This window comes from Pagrus major, chromosome 5 (genome assembly GCF_040436345.1).
Source record: "Pagrus major chromosome 5, Pma_NU_1.0".
NCBI lineage: Eukaryota > Metazoa > Chordata > Actinopteri > Spariformes > Sparidae > Pagrus > Pagrus major.
This window is the reverse complement of record NC_133219.1, coordinates 1,742,246-1,765,146: the sequence shown is the minus strand read 5'-3', so window position 1 is coordinate 1,765,146 and position 22,901 is coordinate 1,742,246. Positions and strand designations below refer to the sequence as shown.

At 38.6% G+C, this 22,901-nt stretch overlaps 1 protein-coding gene across 1 annotated transcript in view; it reads left to right on the top strand.

Annotated features, from left to right (window-relative positions):
• The first annotated feature begins 3,154 nt into the window (after positions 1-3,154).
• Positions 3,155-22,901, top strand: part of LOC140996645 (MARVEL domain-containing protein 2-like) — a 30,886-nt gene continuing 11,139 nt past the window's right edge. The window contains exons 1-8 of the mRNA XM_073467095.1: positions 3,155-3,409; positions 7,992-9,243; positions 10,269-10,304; positions 10,386-10,564; positions 12,826-12,997; positions 13,099-13,149; positions 17,121-17,210; positions 22,626-22,699. Of these exons, the coding sequence (XP_073323196.1) occupies positions 8,014-9,243; positions 10,269-10,304; positions 10,386-10,564; positions 12,826-12,997; positions 13,099-13,149; positions 17,121-17,210; positions 22,626-22,699 (1,832 nt within the window). The 5' untranslated portion in view covers positions 3,155-3,409; positions 7,992-8,013. The remainder of the gene's footprint in view (positions 3,410-7,991; positions 9,244-10,268; positions 10,305-10,385; positions 10,565-12,825; positions 12,998-13,098; positions 13,150-17,120; positions 17,211-22,625; positions 22,700-22,901) is intronic.

Genomic DNA, 22,901 nt, shown 5'->3' with positions numbered 1-22,901 from the left:
GCAGGGTTCTTAGGAGTAATTCTAAGAAGCTTGATAAATACGGGCCCTGAAGTCTCTGAGAAAAGGGAAATAACTTTTAGAGCCTGTGGTATATGAGCCTCATTTTTTAGGAATAAAGTTGTATCGTCTGCTAGTTGGCTCACAACGAATGAACGTCCCATAGCATTTAGCTGCTGGACATCCTCACATTTTTTTAAACATAATAGCTAAAATCTCAACAGCCATAATAAAGAGTAGTGGAGAGGCCGGACAGCCCTGACGGATACCCCTCCTCACTTCAAATCTACTACAAGTGCCAAACGGCAACAACACTGAGCTATTTATGTTATTATAGAACATGTCGATGATCTCTCTAAAGCATTCACCAAAACCAAAGTGTTGCAGAGTGTCCAAAATAAAAGGGTGTTCGACTCTATCAACTCCTTACAGAAATCTAGGAATAAAATAAAACCATCATCCTCAATTCTGTCACTATAATCAAGTAAATCCAACACTAACCTGATGTTGTTACGGATGGAGCGACCTTTAAGGAAGCTGGATTGTGTTTCACTGATAATTTGTGTCATTTCTTCTTTCTTTTTTTTTTTAACAATCTGTTTATTGAATTTTACAAAATTAACAAACAAACAATAGTGTTCCGTACGGTAAAAATTACAGATGTAAATTCAACATACCACAGAACAGATACCAACCCCCAACCCCCCTCCCTCCGGCACCTAGCCCCAACAGATGAGCACATATAGTTGAAAAATAAAGAAAAACAAACAAAAGAAAAACAAAAAAGATGGGTTGATAGAGGAAGAGAGAAAAAGGATAAATAAATAAGCAATTAATACATTAATAAAAGAATAGATGACATAAATCATAATAATAATAATAACAATAATAATAGTAATACTAAAAATAAATAAATGAATAAATAAATAGATACATACGATCAATAAAAAATACATTTAAAAAAAACACAAGTTCAGCAAGGCAGTACTTAGCTCACAGTGATCAGACAGTTTGTGCTATTGACATAAGACAGGAAGGGACTCCAGGACTTCTCAAAAGAGACAGCCTTACCAATCAGAGTCAGTCTCATTTTTTCTAATTTAAGAAAATAAAGCACCTCCTTAACCCAGTGAGTATAGGTGGGTGGGACTGGGGATTTCCATTTTAGCAGTATCAACCTCCTGGCCAGCAGAGTTGTGAATGCTATCAAGTCCTTATCAGCTGGGGAAAGAGTAAGTGGGAAAGGCCATACACCAAACAGGGCAGTTAAGGCATTGGGAGACACATCCCTTCCAATTACCTTGGATAAAGTACTAAAGATCTCAGACCAAAATCTAGCCAGAGAGGAACAGCTCCAAAACATATGTGAATAATTTGCTGCGGCTTGTTGACATCGTTCGCATAGGGGAGACACTGTATCAAATATTCTTGCAAGCCGAGCTTTAGTGTAGTGAGCTCGATGGAGGATTCGGCATTGCATAAAGCTGTGTCCAGCACAGATTGAAGATTTATGTACCCTCCGTAGAGTCTCCTCCCAAACATCATCCGAAATCACCTCTCCAAATCTGTCTCCCAAACTGTTTTAAGTACAATAGAAGAGCCTTGACAAAGGTTATGAATATTTAAATAAATAGAAGAGATTGCCCCCTTTAATGAAGAGAGAGGCTTCAGAAATGTTTCGAGATCTGAAGACCCAGGAAGCGCAGGGAATTGTGGGGATGAGCTACGGACAAAATTTCGAACTTGAAGATATCTAAAAAAAATGTCCTTTAGGAAGCAAAAATTTATCTATCAATTGCTGAAAAGAAGCAAAGATAGAATCGACATACAGGTCTCTAAGAGTTTTTATGCCCAGCCTAGCCCATATAGAGAAAGTGCTATCCAATAACGATGGGGGAAAAATAGGATTAGCTGCAAGTGGAGCACCAATAGAAAGTGTTTGCAGGCCAAAATCACGTCTAAATTGAGTCCATATTTTAATACTGGAGGCCACAATCACATTGTTAGTATAACCAGAAATAGAAAAAGACATAGACAAATGCAACACCTAACATTGTACTTAACCACTCATCTATCATAACACTCCTACACTGATGTGAGTATTTATAATATATCCTCTAATGTTAAATTGAAAAAGTTCTAAACTACGATAACTCTTTTTAGGATTACTTAAGATTAATTACACATAAATATGCTGGCGTCTTAAACAGGTGACGATTCAAATAGCTGGCTAATATGGTAAATTGGTGTATTTTGAGAGAAGTAGTTTTACAAACAGACCATATGCCCGCCCCTACGGAGCGCTCAAAAAAAGTGCGAAGGAACGCACCCAAGGCGGCATCCGTCATTTGATTGGTCCACACTCTAGCTGTCCCCTATTGGCTGGTGAAACACAATACTTTACGGCAGGGAGGGACAGCCTTGAGTCTGAGCAGACCATGGATCTATTATGGGTATATTGGGTCTTATTATAGATCCATGGAGCAGACTCCTCAACCAGAGAGGAGGTTCTTGTTCTGAGTGCGTGCACATTAGGTTTGAGCGCGCAGACTTTAGATCTGAGCGCGCAGACTTTAGATCTGAGCGAGCACAGGACATATTTGAATGCGAGCGAAATTTTTGTGTGCAAGAAGATGTGTGAGCACAAGCATGTGATTTTTGAGTTCAAGCACACATTTTGAAAGAAAGCAGCAAACATCTCAGTGCGAGCACAAAATGTGAGCGTGAGGAGAATAAATCTGAGCACGAGAAGGAGCTGTGTCACTGAAAAGGAATAAAATCATGCTCTCAAACTGAAAATCTACACTCTTGAATAAAGATAGGATAATTCTTTCATACAGTAGTACTGTACAAGACCTGTAAACAGACTTTAATGTGTAAAATTGGTGTAGTTACCCTTTAAAGGGTTATGCATGTTGATAAAAATTCAAAACCATGAGTAATCACTGCTTAATGGTTTTTTTGTACTTGAGATATTGATGTTTAAATGAAAAAATAACTGAATATTTATGTTATTTAATATACCAAATAGTCTCCTAAATGGTCACTATGTGCGAGTTGATTGTGAAATATATACAAAACTGACCACATGGTGGCACAATTGTTTGACTCAGTTGTTTCAGTCCAGTGGCCAGGGGGAATGCAAACAAGGCTGACTTAATGTGGGAAGTCGGAGGGAGTCAATGAACACGTCAAACTGGCCCAACACGGTCAGGTGAGTTTCACCGCGGCACCTGGCATACCACCGCAATCTGAGATCAGTTTTCTCTCCCGCTAATTCAGCCAGGTAACCCGGAGTTCATCTTAATGTCTGACCTGAGATCGGCGTGAGTGCGTCGGAGAACAAAAGGAGGGTGACGCACAGGATGTTGCTACCTGTTTGACTGAGAAAAACAGACGTAGTTATCAGCAGGTAAGTCAGCCTCCAAATATCGAATTCGATGTGCCATTTTCGCTTTGAATGAATTAGATTTTAACTTGTAAGACAGACGAAAGAGATAGGCCTAGGTTGCCTTAGTTGTGATGCTCAAAATTAACTAAGTGGCTACATGCAGACACCTGTTTTGTACCAGTCATCTAACTTCAGTAAATGGGTAGACATGATTTTTAAGTGAGCCAACTTTGGCGATGGGCAAGCCTACCGGTGCAACAGAATGATTTTTTCTTTCTTTCTTATCCCTTTAATAATCCTGTCATTAAATCGTTCATAAATCGTAGAGTACCTTTACAATTAGGGGGTCTAATCCTCAGTAGGCTACTAACTACACAATTTTATACAGCAAAATCTCCATTTTAATCACTCATTTAGTAGTAGTAGTAGTAGTAGTATCCTTATTCAGTCATCCCACATAATAGGCTGCAATTAATATAAACAGTGTAGACAGCATTACCAAAGTCAACAGTCTATGTATTAGGTATGACTGAACAGGCATAGGCAGAAACAAAATGTTTATACAACTATCCTACATTCTTATCAGCAACAACAGCAAAAGTCATTCACACTTGTAATCTTAAAAATAAGCTTTGTGAGAAATTCTTTTAAAAACCAAAAGCAAATTACACTTGTTTAAATTTATATTTGTACCGTTCCATAATTTAACCCCAACAATATAAGAATTTCCTTTTTTCTTTATACCTTTTTAAGCTTTTTGTACATTAAACTTTCAAACTCCTGTTAGATCATATTTGCTCTCCTGTATTGAGAAAAACTTTTGAACAGTCTGGGAGTAACACTGATTTTTGTTTTAACATTATTCGCATTATTTTATTTTAAAGCAAGTCATTAAATTAGAAAATAGAACCAGTGGATTTTTGTGAGCATAATGATCAGTCTTGTTAATAATACATAAGACTATTTGATTTATATTGAATATTGTAGAGGTAAAATTGTATATCTCAACTGTTCAAACTGAGGCTACATGAAATTATAAATAGTATGAGGTTAACCATTTCACCAATATTTTCAGTCATCGTCATATTGTCAAGAAAAGATGTATTTGGGACCATAGGAAGTTAATGACCTCTTGTATATAATTGACATGACTTCCATTTTCCTCCATGCTCTGATGAAGGCCACAAGGCCGAGACGTTAGCGTGTTGTTTGACATGGCCAGAATAACTGGTGAACTTTGTCCTTTAGATTTATGTGTGTGTTCTACCTTTGTACCTTTTTAGATAATTAAAATAATTGATAATTGCAGCCCAGGTACTGTACGAATTGTAAGTAAGTCCATTTGTTACAATTCTTTACAGTTTAAAATAAAAACACAGTTGACCTATTACTAAACTACTCTAATAAATACAAAGACTGGAGAGGAAACAGGTGAGCAAAGCCATCCAGAGTGGGCAGTCACAACACTTGTCTAAAGGAGCAATGTGTTGAAGTATTCTGAGGTCAGACATCTGCCACCAGGCTAGTCAGAGACAGGTAAGACAGGCAGGTTCACCCAGATCGTTTAAAGGTCTATAACAGAGGTGAATGGGATTTTACCTGTGGGGCTAAAAGCAGAGGAGACATCAGCAGAGACTGGAGAGGGACTTCAAAACACCAACAGCACTAAAGACATGTCACAGGCTACATGCACACTACTAAACCAACCAGTCATTATCTGGTTTATGGAGTTGCCAGATTATTCAAGTGGTCATGTAAACAGCAAAATGCGATATGCTTTATCAGATAAAAGCTGTTATTGGATTATGTGAAATCCAATAAAGACCCCTATTTTTTTGCCCAATATTCCGTTTTATTCGGCACATGTATGTTGTTAATCCGGTTTCTTTGGTTCTTTTACATCTGCGCATGTGTAAAAACATAAAGGAAACATGAGCGGATGCGTTTTCTGCTCATGTGCATAATGCGAAGAAGGAGAGCATTATTTTGCATGTTTTGCAAACCTAACAAATCCCACATAAGGACGGCCCTGACCAGCTGAGATGCCATGATAAGGGATGTCATGTTGACAGGATGTTTTAAAAAAAAAAAAAGTTTTACGTCATGTACTTGGAAAGAAATCCAACTAATTGAATCATGTAAACTGTTTTTACATGATTCAACCTGCATGTAAACACTTCAAATCAGATTATTATCATAACCTGATTATTCGCAGTTTTTGGATTATCGTGCTCAGTGTTCCTTTACCAAAAAAGTCTGCTGTGTCTAGTCTTAATGACTACCGCTCTGTGGCTCTCACCTCCATCCTGATGAAGTGCTTTGAGAAACTGGTTCTCCAGCACATCAAAGACAACATCCCGGCCAGCCTGGACCCTCACCAGTATGCTTTCAGAACCAACAGATCCACAGAGGATGCTGCCCATATCTACTGCCCTTCACTCAGTCTTCACACACCTGGCGAATAAGTACAGCTACATAGAGTAAAACACTCTGCAACTGGATATTGGACTTCCTTACAAGCAGACCCAGTAGAGTACAGATTGGCAGTCATACCTCCTCTACGTTACTGCGCCACACCAGAGCCCCCCAGGAGTGTGTGCTCAGCTCATCAGCCGTATTATAAACAACGATGAGAGCTCATTTTGGGAGGAAATCAACAATCTGAGTGGTGCACAGAGAACATTCTACTGCTCACTAAAAGCCAAACCAAGGAACTGATTGTTGATTTTAGAAAAAAGTAGTTAAAGACACACACACCTGTCTACATCAGTGGAGCTGAGGTGTAGCAGGTGAACAGTTATAGGTTCTTTGGAATTACCATCACTGAAAACATATCTTGTTCATCACACATCACCATCCTGGTTAAAAAAGCGCAGAAAACTTCTTCCCAAGGAAACATAGGAAATTCCGGAGCAAGATGCTGGTCAGATTTTACAGAAGAGCATTATGAAAGCATCCTGACTGGAAACATCACAAACTGGCATGGTTTGTGCACGGCCCAGGACGGGTGATTAAAACCATCCAGAACATCACTGGTACCCATATACAGAGCATCAGCGACATCTGTGAAGTGAGATGTCTGCACAGAGCCCAAAGGATACTAAACGACGACACCCACCAGAGCCACAGTCTGTTCACCCTGCTGCCAACTGGCAAAAGACACAGAAGTACCTGATTCAGACTGTAAGACTCACCCTCACCTCATCCTCAACACTCCATTATCTAAAATAGATGTAGCAGGTCTCAAGGACTCAATCATTATTTCGTTTTTTAAACCCTTGTTTAAAAATTTACAATAAATGTACCTTGTACCTTGTATACAAAATTCAGTGTCAATTACTCTAAAGTTTACATCTCCATTATTTCTGTTGCATCATTAGTCCTACTAAGAAAGGTCAAAAATGAAGACATGACAAAGTTTTCTGAAGCAAGAACTCCTTCTGTCCTCTGCAGAGTCGGACTTCCATCTACACGACAAGAATATTTCATTTTAACTTTGTCCGAACTGAACAGTGCACTTAGTGAATGTCACTGTGACTAAGAGTCAGTCCTTCAACATTCCAACTGACTCATGCTAGCCATACTAACAATGATTCAACTCTACTGTGAAGCCAGGGCTACTATATGTCTGCTGAATGACAGAGGGTGTTTACTGGTTCTAGTTTACCAATTCTTTGTGTTGAGAGTTTTGCAGGTTGATGGGCAGGATATCTTGACTTTTGTGGTGGTCTATTCATCTTTTTAGATTCAATAAAAATCCTGAACCACAGAAATTGAATCTGGATGATAATGCTGCATCTTGTTACATCAATTAAAGAAAACATATTTATTCACCAACCTCTCTGTTCATGGCATGGGACAATATGAAAGTTTGGTGTCATAATTATCCTGACCAAAATAATTGCGATTCACGACATTATCCCTGTATTCATGAAAATATGCTTAACACTCTTAAAATAGCACTAAAATCAATATGTGTTTGTTAGGACACAAATATTTTTATTAAAGAAAAGGATAAATAAATGGTGGTAACCTTATTTCCTGATTTAACTTTTTTTTGTTTGTGGGGATCCAATGAGCAAGCCATGCCTTACCATTGTGACAGGCTTAAACAATTCAAAATAAATCAGGAAACCAATAAAGGACTGTGTCAGTGAGCTAGACAGCTTTTTCAAGTCAGTCATGTGAGGATATTCATGATTATATCAATTTACATTCATCCTAAGAATGAAAATTCACCACAGTCATCTTATTGTTAGTGTTGTTAGAGTTCTGTCCAGTTCATGCAGATAATTTTTGTTTTCTTTTATAATTTATTTAATATTGTTTTGTTTCTGACACTAGAAACTATATCAGGCTGATATTCATCTGATCATAAAACCTTTGTGATTGTCTGACTGCTTGTGTTTGTTGGTCCATTGGACTTTGTTGTAGTGATGTAGCCCTGTTCCTAGATCTCAGCAATTGCTTTGGCGAGTATAATGTTATCATAAGAGAAATTACGTCCAAAGCTTTTTAAAAAACACACATTTTATTAAACCAGAATGATCCTTTAAAGCCACTGTAGCTCTACACTTATACTATTTTCCCTTTCTCTCTGTAGCGAGCAAAAAGTCCAGGTCCCGATGTCTTCAGGAGGAGTTGGGTCTGTCACCAGGTTTGACCGGGTACGGGAGATCCCACACTATGACCAGGTCCCTGTGGGCTCCTTAGGGTGGGACCCAAATTTCCCTCTGCCCCCAGCATCTTCGCAAGGAACAGTGCCAGCTATCAGCTTAGACCCCCTCCCCCCTCCTCCTCTACCTGAACAGCCAGCTGTTGGGCATGAATCCTTCTACCCCCCCAACGATGTTAAGCCAATGGAGGACAACTGTGATGCCATGGACATTAAGCCGGTGCACCGCTTCATCCCCAACTCTGTCAAGAACTTCTTCCGTGGCAACAGCGGTAAGCAAGGAAGCAAGGGTTGGTCCTCCCCCAGTCATTTACCTTCCCCTCACTCCCCTGCCCCCTCATCCACGAAAAGTGCCAACTGCAACACCACAGCGGGAGTCCCCTGCTCACCTCCCCACTCTGCCCCTCCATCCCCATCCCTTCCAGGCTCCTATCGTGACCCCTATGGCAGCTACACTACTGAGAAGGAGCGAGACATGCTGCTGCTGGGTGCTGAAGCCTTCGACTCTGCATCTGCAGTGCCCACCAATCTCTCAGCCCAGACCTACCAGGAGCGGGTGGAGGAGTACCACCTACGCTATGCCTACATGAAATCATGGGCTGGCCTGCTGAGGATCTTGGGCTGCGTGCAGCTGCTGCTGGGGGCTGCTGTGTTCGCCTGTGTCTGCGCTTATGTTCATAAGGACAATGAGTGGTTCAACATGTATGGCTACTCTCAGCCACAGCTGTTTGGGGGACTTGGTGGAGGTGCCAGTGCATATGGATCTGGGGGCGGTTACTACACAGGCCCCAAGACACCTTTTGTTCTGGTGGTGACTGGTCTTGCGTGGATTGTGACAGTTATTCTGGTCGTTCTTGGGATGACCCTATACTACAGAGCCATCCTTCTAGACTCTTCTTGGTGGCCGCTTACAGAGTGTTCCGTCAACCTGGTCTTGGCAGTGCTCTACATGGCAGCAGGGATTGTGTATGTGAGGGACACCACTCGAGGGGGGCTGTGTAACACCCCGGTCTTCAACAATGGAATAAACGGAGCATTCTGTCGCACCGAGGCCGGCCAGACAGCAGCCATCATCTTCCTCTTCATCACCATGGTGCTCTACTTCATCAGTGCAGGAGTGTGTCTGAAACTGTGGAGGCATGAAGCAGCCAGGATGAGGGAGGAGGCGCTGTCACAGGAGGTCTGGCACGTACACACGCACACACACACGCATTTTGGACCCTTATTGACATAATGCATTCCCTAGCCCCTAACTCTAACCTGATCCATCACAACTAAATGTTTAACTCCAACCCTTACTCTACTCTACCTTACTCTTGACCAATCACTTTTGCTTTGGTTGGATGCAGGAAAACATTCCATGTAGAGAGCAAAAGAGGCGTAATGCATTAGCCAAAATGCAATCTCGTGTATCAAGTTACTAATCCGACTGTAAACAATTACCAGCACAAAGAAGAGGAGGTCTTGGCCTGGATATCCACTGGCTAAACTGGAAGCCCTTAAACATTTGCTGTTGTTCTGGATTTTTTTCCCAGTTTCTACTAGTCCTGCACTACTATGCTGTGATTAGCTAGAACTACTATTCCGTGATTCACTAGTACTTGTTGCCTCTACATGAGCATCGTGAAAGACTCTGTTTTCACCCAGAGCTCTACTCTATGATTGCACCCAAACCATGATCTTTTCCTAAACCCGTAGTTTTGTTGCAACCAAACTTTGACTGAAAACTGAAAGTTTTAGAATAAAAGAGAAATAATAAGTAAACTACCATCTGGCCCCATTACTTTCTATGTACATTTTGGTTTTCCACTAGTCTTAAATGTAAGTGCAAGGCAGTTTTATTAATATGGAACTTTTCATTACAAGGAGGCTCAAAGTGCTTTAAATAAAAAGTACATGTAGCCAAAAGTTATATATAGCAAATACATGTACAATTAAACTACCAGAAGCCACCCAGCTCAGGACAGAATCCACATGCACCTCATAGACCTAAAAATGATAAATGTGTTTTTCTACCTTCCACTCAGCTATTACTTTCTGTTAACTTCAGTATGATTATTAAATTGCAGAGAGTTGAAACTTAAGTATAATAATGACTTGCAGTAAGTGGTCTTTAACATTCAAAAGCACTTGAATAGTTGATTAAAATAAGCCATTGAATAATGAATCACTCCCCACCTCTTCTTCCCATCACAATCAACCTAGATGAAGACTATTGGATCATCAGTCCCTTTGTCTATAGTAAGTATCTATCAAGGATAACTTTTAAAATGATTATTGCACACAGTGTACATGAACTGAACACATGGCTATCTACTGTAGCTGGGTCCATCCTCCAGGGCCTCGGAGCAGACCCCTCTCCCCACCATCCAGCCAGACATCATGGATGCTTCAAACCATTCTGCAGCTGCTGTTCCAGTGGTGCTGGAGCCAGAGATCCTCCGAGGTCACATACCAGCTGGACACATCCCCAAACCTGTTGTTATAGCCGACTATGTGGCGTGAGTATTACCTTGCTAGTTACAACTTCTTCTTTTTTATGAAAAGTGATGATTATCAGGTCTGCTATAGGTTCAATGTTTGTGACAGAAATAAAGAAGTGATAGTCCAATAGCCCCCGTAGTTTCAGCTGGGAGACGTAAATGCGTTAACTACTTAGTCTAAGTCTAAGTTAGAAAATTAACTCACTAAATGTAAAGAAAGGAAATATTTTTACACACCAGAGGGTCCAAGTCACCCCATTATAGTCTCAGTGCAAGAAAATTCTGAACATTTTAAAGTTAAAAGCATCAATCCGGTGCATTTTAAGAGAAAGATTTAGAGGCTATGTCATAAAATAACATGACCATAAATGAGAAATTGAGCCTATTAGTTCTGACTTGTTACTTAATCTTGACTGAGAGACCAGATAAGCATTGCCTTCTTTCAAAATGATCAGCGCCTGTGAGTGCCATCTTAACAATATGTTTTGTGGTCTGTATGGTTGAGGTTGCTGCTGGAAAATGTGAGTGTCATTTCGCGCAAGTGCACTTGTTTACATGAGCAACGCTGTAATCTGTCCGAGCTGCCCGTTGGAATATAGTAAATAACGTGAGTTGTATGTCAGTCTCACATTTTTTAGGCACAAAGTCACAGAACTACGCTGGAAGTGGCTGGTAAACAAAACACAGAAAGAGAGATTTAGGATATGTACTGCCCTCCTAGGTTAACAAGACAGACAAACGAGAGAGATTGACTACAAGCTAGCATATCAATTTAACATTACTGCTATTAGAGAACACAAGTTTACCTGACAGCTGTTCCTGTAAGTTTCTTATTATATATTTTTTTCTTTTCATGACCAGAAGATAAAGCTAGTTCCACCTCACTGAAGTTGTAAACACTGGCACTGCTTTGATATGAGGGGAGGCAGCATAATTTGCAGGGCCTCAGACCTGAGCTGTGTGTGTGGGTGTGTGTTTATGTAAGAGAGAGCACATGTGCACGTACAGAAGGGGGCATTAACGATCTTCAGCGCTATTATGAGAGGTGAAAAACTTTTTTCGATCAATATTAAACTATGGCCCAGAGTTCACAAATGAGTGTGATCTGATCCCATAGAACCACAGGACCTCGGTCCACAGGGTACCGTGGTCTGTGTAAATGTTGTAAAGTTCTGTTCTGTCACTGAACGCATTTAATTACAATTAATTATTTCCTCTATTTTTAAATGTTTGTTAGTAGGCCTATTCTTGACACAACAAGAGTGGTTTATATATCAATAATAATGATTTTGAGCTATGACGTAATCTTAAATCAGGCTTACGTCAGGCTTCAACAGTATGAGTTAGTCTAATCAAGCGGATATGTCTAAAATTGGAACCTTTTTGGTACCAAATTCCCTATTTGATTTACTGTTCTTTCATTGCAGCTCCTGTTTACACAAAACAGGAATTTAGTACTAAAAAGGTGTTCTTTCCTTTACATTGGAAGCACATCATGAAGGAATCTCTCAATGTCGAGTATGAACAGGGCAACTGATTACAGTAAATAGTGGAAAAGGTACTCGGATCTTAAAGTAAAAGTAGTCATACCACAGTGAAGAAACACTGTTACAAGTAAAAATCCTGCTTTCAAATCTTCACTTAAGTAGAAGTATTTGCATCAAAATATACTTAAAATACCAAAGGTAAAAGTATTCATTGTACAGAATGGCACATTTCAGAATGATACTGTATATTATTGTAATAATAATAATTATAATTATTGATCACTGAGCATCACTAATGTTGCAGCTGGTGGAGCTAATTTTAACTTCCTCATGGAGGCTTCGTCTATAATAGTACATCATAATTTAGTAGTTGATTATATTTTGCATTAATAATCAGAATCTGTAAAGTAACAAGTAATTTAAGCTATCAGTCAAATGCAGGTGGAGTAAAACGTACAGTATTTCTATTTGAAATGTAGTGGAGTGTGCTTTGAGTGTACTTGGTTATATTGCACCACTGATTACAGCAAGCAAAAACCATTTCAATATGTTTGAAAGGCACCCAACGATTGTTTTAGGAGAATTAAAAACTAGTGAAGATTTCTGATCATCTTTATTCAGGAAACTCAGTGAAACACAATTATCCACAGCAGATTTGGTGGTGATCTATCCCATAGTAGTGTTGGACAGATGGATTGATATTCAGACCCATTTTGCAGTTCCACATTCACTGTAGTCTGAATGTAGCCTGTAGGCCAAGAAAATGTGTCACCTCCTGTCCTGTTTCCACAGGAAGTACCCAAGCATTCGCTCAGAGGAGGAGAGGGACCAGTACAAGGCTGTGTTCAATGACCAGTACGCTGAGTACAAGGAACTACATGCTGAGGTTCAGGCAATGGCAAAGAAGTTTGAAGAAATGGATGAGATGATGCAGAACCTTCCCTCCCGGCCCTCTAGCCAAATGGTAGACACGCACGCACACGTACACACACACACTCACACACACTCACACAGATGGATACACACTCTATAACTATGTCCAATAACATGCACATTTTTTTTCAGGAGAAGGAGCGGATCGGTAGCATTTTAATGGAATATCAGAGAAAGAAAGCTGTAAGTATGATCCATTCAAGGTCACTCAATGTAGCTGTAGAGTCCATGCCCTGGTTAAATTCTGCTTATATTAACCCTAATTACCCCGGTGTAACAGAAGAATCTATGAAAGATATTCCCCCTGTGCATTTTGCATACTAAGAGCTTGCTTTTAAATTTACTTGTACACTAAAGGTCTGCTGCAGTGAATTTGTATTTCATTTCCATACATTTCAGGAAACAGGAATGGACAAAGAAAGGATCTAAATCAAAGTAGCAGAGGCCAAGATATTCTACTTTTTAGTTCCTAGCACAGGTTAACTCATTAACATCTGTTGAAAACCTGTTAAACACCAACATTTTATTTTCAGTCGGACCACCTCCCTTTACATGAAAAAACCTCCATTTACAAAAAGGACAAAGCAATTATGATGGCAATTTTCTTTCTGTCTCTCTCTAGACCAACTTTTATTTGGCTTAATTTTACATATTTCTTTTAGTTTTTTGGAGGTATTCTTTATTATGTGATTAATTTAGGTACTTGATTAAAATATTGTTATTTTGTATGTTGAGTAAGCTGTTAACTCATACATATATGGTATGAAGAGTCTAAATGGCAAAGTAAAAGACAGTCCAACACAGAATATTAAGCAGTCTAGACCAGTGGCTCTCAAAGTTTGGTCCAGGGACCCCTAGGGACCCTTGAGGGTCTGCAAATGCCACCCATAAGTATCACAATAACAGAATTTATTATATTATACTATTTTGGTGATGGTTTTCACACACTCCCTGTGATAAAACATCAAAAAGGAAAATTTCCTATCAGATTGGCACCCTATAGCAAAATCTGATCAACTTGGGTCCAGTTTTACTACATTGATGGTTTGCTTCGATACCACTTGGTCACATCGAGAATGCTGTTTAATATTGAAGTTCTTTGGCTGGTCAGGTCCCATATTTTTGACTGTGACCTTTTTGATAAAGTCCTCCAATTGAATGATTTTTGAGCAATGAATCAATACTTCACACCTCTGGTGGTTGAACAGCCTGGTACACTTCTAGTTAGGCCTACTTGTGTTGCCAGGTTCATTCAAAATGTCATCATTAGCCAGAAAAGAATATAGACATTTAAAAAAGTAAGAAAAATTGGTGCACTATGACAAGCCAGGCCAAAATTTTGTCAACCCATCACGCTAATTTTTACCAACTTAATCCATCCTAAAGATGCCCCACTTGTCAGAAAATGGAGCAATCTGGCAACATTTGGGTGTAACATTTTCTGCCCCGGATGCTCTTACTTTTGGTGTGCTGTATCAACCACAGGTACCACCAGGGAAAGCCGAATTTGATACACACATACCACCAGCGCACAGAAAAAGTATGCCCTTCAGCACACAGACAAAGAATGGCAGCAATTTTTCTTCAATCATTGCAGGTTGTAATGATGTATATACGCCGATCAGGCATAACATTATGACCACCTGCCTAATATTGTTGAAGGTTCCCCTTGTGCAGCCAAAACAGCTCTGACCTGTCAAGACATGGACTTAAGACCTCTGAGGGTGTCCTGTGGTGTCTGGCACCAGCTGCTCCAGCACATCTTACAGACAGTCCTGCAGGGGGGCCACTGCCATCGGGTAGTGTTGTTGTAATGAGGGGGTGTACTTGGTTCACAACAGTGTTTGGATGGGTGGTGCGTGTCAAGTGGCATTCACATGAATGCCAGCACCCAAGGTTTCCCAGCAGAACATCGCATTGTGATGAGATGATCAATGTTATTCACGTCACCTGTCAGTGGTTTTAATGTTGTGGCTGATTGGTGTATGTTGCAGCTGAAATGTATATGCATACACAGCACAAAAATAATGAAATAGTTTTTTCACTCAATGTGTATTTCACAATTGGAATTGCCCAGGAGGGGCAGAGCTCCTTAGTGGGCCACATGCTATTGGCACATGTAATATGCGTCAGTTTAGGGGTCCTTGACGTGAATAAGTTTGATGGGGACCAATTTCTGGTGTATATATCCAAAAACAGATATTCTTGTTAAAGATGTACAGATATAGCTTTGTGTAACCAAATATAGTATAAACTGTAATTTTGGGTGCACACACCAGGCTTTGTAAGGAACTCTTGCATGACGGCAGGACAGTGTCAGGGCACAGTAAGAAATGGCACTCATAAGAAATGTGGCCTTCATTTTTTTTTTTATGAAAAAGTAGAACTTGTATTACTAATGACATGAGATGGACAGGAACAACACCGTTGCATTTGTATATTTATATCAAGGTATAACATGTTTTTTTTTGTTTAAACAAGTCATTATAATATGTAAGATGTCTGCATGATGTAGTAACCACTTTGTCATCCTACCAAAACTTCAGGTCATTCTGTCCCAGTTGCATCAACCAAAACCCAGTTACACTACTTTTGTCTTAAGACAGGAATTCTCCATGTTGTTATCATAACCAGTGAGTCACACCAGGGGAATGTGACCATGGTCACCTGTTTCAACCTGCTGAAACTATTATGAGGCATTTTAGTTGTTCATTCATTGTGTGTTAGAGAAAGGGAAATGGAATGTAACACAGCTGAAGTTATGTAATACAGGTTTGATGAACTAATTTCCCTCAGTGCATTGGTGTGTTGTGGGGTTTGGACTGCAGTTAAACCATTTTGTTGAATAAATACCTTTTTTTTTTCACCTCACTAGCTTTATGTAATACTCCCTATAACAAATAATTTAGAGGCACAAATAAAGCAGAAAACAAAACGCCAAGAACAAAAACCACAGTGTAACACAGGAAGAGGCTCAGGGGAATGATATAGGTGAATGACACAGGACGAACTGACAAAGACATCAGGGAGCACACAGACTATATACACAACAGGGCTGACTACAAACAAGAACAGATGAACACAGAAAAATGCAGGAAATTACACATAAGGAAGAACTGAAAAGCCACACGTGACACATGAGGGCAAAACTTCAAAATAAAACAGGAAATAACAGAAACACAAACAGAATCATGACATGAGGGGTCTAAAGAGATGCAATCAGTTTGCATTATTGGAATTGTACGAGCCAGTCTTTTTGGTTCTTGACTCGTACTTTGGAGCTAAAAACCAAGTTGGTCATACTATTAATTTTTTTTTAATTTGTCCCAGCTTCTTGGGAGCACACTAAATAAATGGAACGTGCCTTTTAATTACATTTTTATTTACATAATTACTTGGCTTTCTGTATTTAACTTTGAGTGCTCCCTGTCAGTACCCGATCTGTACCGGCTGTCCGTTCCATTCTGCACAATGTGCTAAGATGGCCCTGTCATTTAATGATGATTTTATGTTCAAAATTACTTTCTAATTAAGATAACAAAATGTTTTTTAGTCACTGTGAATATAATAGTTATCTGTTTATCTGTTATCTGTATCTTGAGAATTTACTAGAGTTATTAACATTTTTTTGGGACACTACTGGACATGTGCAGTTTAACTGCAGGAGTATTGAAAATTGCTTAAAAACAAAATTAAGAAATGTACAATTTAATTTCACAAGAAGTTATCTAAAAAGAAAATATAAAAAATATATATTTTAATAAAATGTATTTCAGACATCAGACTAAAGATGTTGATGACTATCAATAATGAAATTAGCAACTTTTATAATGCTAAGCTATCTGAAACATGTGATTTTCATATATTGAATGAATTGTTTTGAATGAACAAAGAATTTACCCAGGCTGCCGGTACAGATCGGATATTGACAGTCCCGATACCCAAAGCGTTCTTTCTCTCTGGCTGTTTGTGTGGTTTACTGAAAACTATGGGGGGGGGAGTAAAACATATAATTCCCCATACAATTACCCACCAGTGAAATTCCTTATTATTCTCTGACTACCACAGAGACTGTCTCTGGCATACTGTATGAATTCTTTAACTGGGAAAGAAAGCACCACATTTAATGTTTTTCCTATTTTTCTTGTATTCAGGACCCAACATATCTGGAAAAAAGGGAGAGGTGTGAGTACCTGAAGAGCAAGCTCTCTCATATCAAACAGAAGATTCAAGAGTACGACAACGCCACAAACTGAAACAAAAGGAACTAAACACTGCAGCTTAACACTGCCATCAACTCACCTGGAATTATTATGCAGTCCATGCCGGCATCATATTAAAACAGGAGGACATGCCATCACTGTTGTTTGTAATGTGACATGACAGACAGAAAAAATCATTGTCACAGGTAAATGTCATAGAGAGTATTAAAAAGGAAGGGGGAAGCATGGTTTACCAAAAATAGGTTGGGATGCAAACAGCTTGAGTGGATCACACGTAACCTGAATAAATTGCTTAAAATTGTGTTCATTTTATGTACATGCAGCATGCCCAATCACATTTTAATGGAATCTTTAGGGAGGTTTGTTTTTTTGTTGTTTTTTTTGTTTTTTTTGTTTTGTTTTTTGTAGCCATTTGAGATAAACAGCTAATGAGAGTTGAACAGTTTTTATTTGTGTTCAGTCTGGTGTTTAGCCTGACTGGAAGCAGAGACAAACTATAAGAGTAGCTACATCACAAGAGACAGAAGCCCCCACACTCAAAAAAAAAAATATGCCAGAGACGTTGACTTGAAGTATTTTAATTACATGTCAATTTTCCATCTAATTTGATAACATTAGTTCACTGTAAAGTTTTTTTGTTTTTTTTTTATCATGTTGAGTCAGTATTAAAAAATCAAATAAAGTCCAATTTAAAGGGTAACCCAATTTTACACAATAAAGTGTGTTTACAGGTCTTGTGGAGTACTACTGCGTACATGGAAAAAGTAGTATAAAGCCTTTTGTGGCTCCAGAGGAAGGATCAATGTCAAGTCGCTAAGTTGCATTGTGGGTATAAGCCGCAGGTTGTCTTTGGTTCTGTATCGATTTCGATCATTTGTTTTTAAACTATCCATAATGACACCAACTGATTTACAGTAGTGCAATGCTAGACCAATGGACTGCTTTCCAAAAACTGCTACTTCACCACTGTGCGATATCACTGGAGGCAATTTATCAGATCACATGCAGCTTCTTCTGGAGCCACAAAGGGCTTCATACTAGTTTTTCACATATGCTGTAGTACTCTCCAAGACCTGTAAACACATTTTAATGTGTAAATTGGTGGAGTTAACCTTCAAATTAAATTAATGCAGATGTCTACATATGTAAACCTTGTATTTTATTTCAGCTATCACATATAACGTTCACATCAACAGAATTTGTTTTTCAAGAGAGTTTATTATTAAAGTGTTATACATAAAAGTAGTGCAATTCAAATCGGTTATTCTGTCTCCTGTAATAAACCACACATTTTATTTATACACATTGACTGATAGTAGAAACTCTTTGAATTAAATGTGCCCTGTTTACATTGAACTTATGTAATTCCTAGAATCAGATGAAAAATTTACATGTAATTAAAATACTAAATCAATGTTGTATGTGCTTCATTTCATATTCACTTTGCTGTGATTATGAAATACACAATGACTAATCAGACAACAAATGAAAAGATCTTTTTATCTGAGTGTGAGTAAGATCAAGAACATATAATCAAGAACATTTCTGAAAATATGTGAAAATGTGTGAAAGGAACTGTAGCAGACAGAAAGTGGAGGTTTGGTGCTTGTCAGAATGCTCACTGTTATTACTGGCTTTTACATTTAATTTCTTCTGTCTTGAACTGTGACACACAATGTGAACTTGTGAATTTACTCAAAGTTTTGTATTGGAGAATGTATGAATTGTCTCAGATGATGTTACAGAAATCAAAATGTTAAATATGACAGATTGATGATCTTAATTTAGTTTTAGTCTCTCCTTTCATAAACTCTTTTTACATTCATATGTTTGATATGTGTATGTTGTTTTTTTATCACATCCGTATGTCCTGCTTTATGCCAATGAAGCACCTTTTTTTACAGAAGTATTTTTCCTTTTTTAAGACTTTTATCACAAAATAAATGCACCTTTCGACTGCCTCCTGTTGAAGTGTGTTTACAGGTCTTGGGAAGTACAACTGCATTAGCGAAAAACATTGTATAAAGCCTTTCGTGGCTCCATGCTGCATGTAATCTAATAAATTGCCTCCACTGATGTCACTCAGTGGGTGAGTTGCATTGTGGGTAATGTAGGCTTCAGGTTTTGAAAGGAAGATGGATGGATGGATGGATGGATGGATGGATGGATGGATGGATGGATAGCTTTATTAATCCCAGAGGGGAAATTTGGTTACCATAGCAGCGGGTACATTCAAGTACAAATACAATAAAATACAAGGGCAAATATAGAAACGATAAGAAACAATAAAATGATTAGGTAGTTATCAAATAAAATGCTGAGGTATTGAGGAGTAAAGGTAAGTGGAACATAAGGGACAAAGGATAAGGTGCAGTTTTATTGACCGTACTAATAATTTAAAGCGCAAAAAATATTTTTGTGGCCAAACAACTCAATTTTTATTTCATCTGACCACAGAGTTTTCCTTCAGAGGTTTTTTCTTCGTCCATGTGATCAGAAGCAAACTTCCGTCGAGCTTTAAAGCAAGGGCTTCTTTCTTACATGGCAGCCTCTCAGCCCATAGCAATGCAAAACAGGCTTGACTGGGGACACCTGTTACTTACAGTTGTTTACACAGTTGATCTTGGGACCTGTAACTGCTTTGAAATGTTCCAAGTGACTTTCCTGACTTGTTCAAATGAATAATGCGCTCTTTCAGATCAATGCTGAGCTCCTTAGACTTTTTGATTGTAGTATTTGTGGCTGAGTCTAGTTGGTGTATCAAACACGCCCTATTAAAATGGGCCCAGAAAAGTCATCAGCTGTTATCAATCATAATCACTCAGAGGACGTTAAAAGGCCATGCTACAAAGAAAATTGGATTCACACATCTTTATGTAATTACCAAAATTGATCATTCAATTTGCTATATGTATATTTTTGATCCAGCAGATTTGGTCACATTTTCAGAGGACCTATAATAAATTCATTATTGAACCAAACTTCATGAATGTTTTTGTGACAAAGTAGTTTGTGTTCCACTTATTCCATCACAGAAAAATGACAGAAATCATTTGAACTGAAAACTGCCATGATATACATTTTCTTTACAAGTGTATGTAAACTTTGCACCATGACTGTATATGATATTTTAAAATGGCTTTAAATGTATAACTTCTGTCTCTTTTTTATGTTTTTAGTGTGTTGTTTTTATTATTCTGTTTTTTAACATGTTAAGTGTCTTTGAGTACCTTAAAAAGGCTATATAAAATAAATGTATTATTATTATTATTATAAAAATAATTCAAATGATTTAAATTAAATTGAAAGTAAAAGTTTGATCTATACTAAGTATATAAGGATGATATACAGTACGTGAGTATGATAGAACAACCTGATTCTTATAAACCATGGTTTCTCAAGGAAATGAATACAGCAAATCTTTCTGTAAAGCTAATGTTTTGTGTCTTGCTTATTTAAAAAAAATGTGGTCCAAATGTTCCTCTGTAAATATTGAGACAAAATTGTTAAAATAATTATTCTAATGAGAAAAACAAGTGTAAAACTGTCAAACTAAGGGACACTGAATCCATTCGATGTAGAACGACCTGGGAGAACTGAACTACAAGTACATGTCAATGACATCTCGTAAAATGGCTGCGGTTGTGACTTCTTAGGTAAACAGCTGGGAGGACAGGTTGTTCTGAGCTGAGGTGTCAGGTTTTGTAACACTGGAGGCATTTTACTCAGCAGGAAGGCTGAATCAGCATGTCAGCCTGCCATGCCTCAGGTTACATTATCATGACAAAAGCTGTAAAATATTTTACATTTGTTTTTACTTTACTTTATTTATTTATTTTTAAATTATTTTCAAATTAGTTGTGAGGATTTCTTACACTGATTGTAAAACAAAGTTGGTGATACAGAAAAATATTATATGTATAGCCTATAAAATTGTTTAGGATTTAATAACACGAAAAACATTGTCATGTGTTGTAAGCTCTGTTTTCAATCATATTAATGAATGACAACAGCTGAAACTGGCACGTAAGACTTGGCCTCTGGAAACAAGGGACAGTAACCTTTGCGGCTGCCTGGTGTCGAGCAGACAGGTTAGTCCTGTATGACCTGGGGAGGAGCCCACCTGACGAGCACACACCTGTGGGCGCGTCTCTGTCCTCTGTGAACGCGCGCTGTGCACCTCGCAGGGATGCGGCCGCGCGCACACAGGGTATGTGTTTTGTTGCGTTCATCAACTGAGCGTCTCTGTTGTCTTCTCTTCGATCAGACGTTTCGTCAGACTAGGTGAGTCAATTTAAACATGATAACCGAAGTTTGAGGGCAAAATGTAATCAGAGTTCAATTGACTACCCACTGTGGAGAGAATTTTAACTTAAAGCAGGTTTAATTGTGCCGTTTTAAAAGATAGTTTGTCAGGAATAAGCTCTTAATTGTTGCTGCGTTTGATGAGCTAGCCTATATTTAGTTTTGGCTTAACCTACAGCCTAAAATGGTTATTTTGAAAGACTTACAGAGGGAATTTTACACAAAAGGAAAAAAAATTAGCCAAATAAAAAAGCCAAACAAATAGAAATTATTCGAAATTAAAAGTAACTTTATATTAATGTAAATAGCAACTGCCATATCAGCTAGCGAAGTGATGAAGGGCCAGCGGCAGGAGACCAGAATGTTTAAGTGAAAATACGGCGTCGACTGTGGATTGTACAGTCTATAGTTTAACTCTCTGCAGTGAAACTAGCTAACACAGCTCAGGTTGACTAATCAGCTGCTCATATTTTAAACCTGCCAGTCTCAGCTGGTGTGCCAGCATATCTACACCCACCTACTGCTGCTTTGTTTCACAACAAACAATGTCCAAGCAGAAGACCTGCCTCCTGTTCGGTAGCTGAACAGCAGCTCATCGATGGATATTTGAATTAAGAGAGCTAGCCATCATGCTCTATTTGAAAAGTACATGACATACTATACCAGTTTACTGCCTCACATAACTGTAACATCAACTAAATTTTACCAGATTGACACAAGCACATTGGTTTACACGTTTAATGTTTTCCTATAACACCCAGGCAGCCGCTGGTTTCCATTCAGATCAGTAGGGCTGGGTATGAAACCTCAGCACTGTTTTTGGTAACATGTCCATAGCACGAAAACTGTCAAGCACTGAGGTTATGTTTTCACCGATTTCTGTTGGTTGGTTGGTTGGTTGGTTGGTTGGTTTGTTAGCAGGATTACTATTTTCATTCATTTGAATGGGTCTTGACGAAAAAAAATCCATGCAGATCCCCCCCAAAATCTGGCACTCTAATCAGTCCCATTTTACTTCTTTAATAAGATGTTCACATTTTTTGACAATTGTATTAAAATGATTGTGTATTGAGTTTGGAGGGAAAATGGATTGGCTAACACTGCTGCTTTGTTTTTTTTTTTTTTTAGCAGGGTGATTTCCAGTTGCAGTTCAATATGCCGAGGGACAAACACAGCCCCCCTCCCTACCAGCCAGGTAGCAAACAGTAAGTTGACTTACATTAATCCCTTATTACTACACTGTCATCATCATGTTTCTGTCACACACACAGGTATATAGATTAAGTCCTAACATCTGCAGACATACTTTTTCCTCCCGTTTTAATCAGTGATTTATTGATTGACCTGATCACTCTGTAACAGCGGAAGGGTTCTAACATTAGCAGCATAATTGTTCAAAAGAACAGT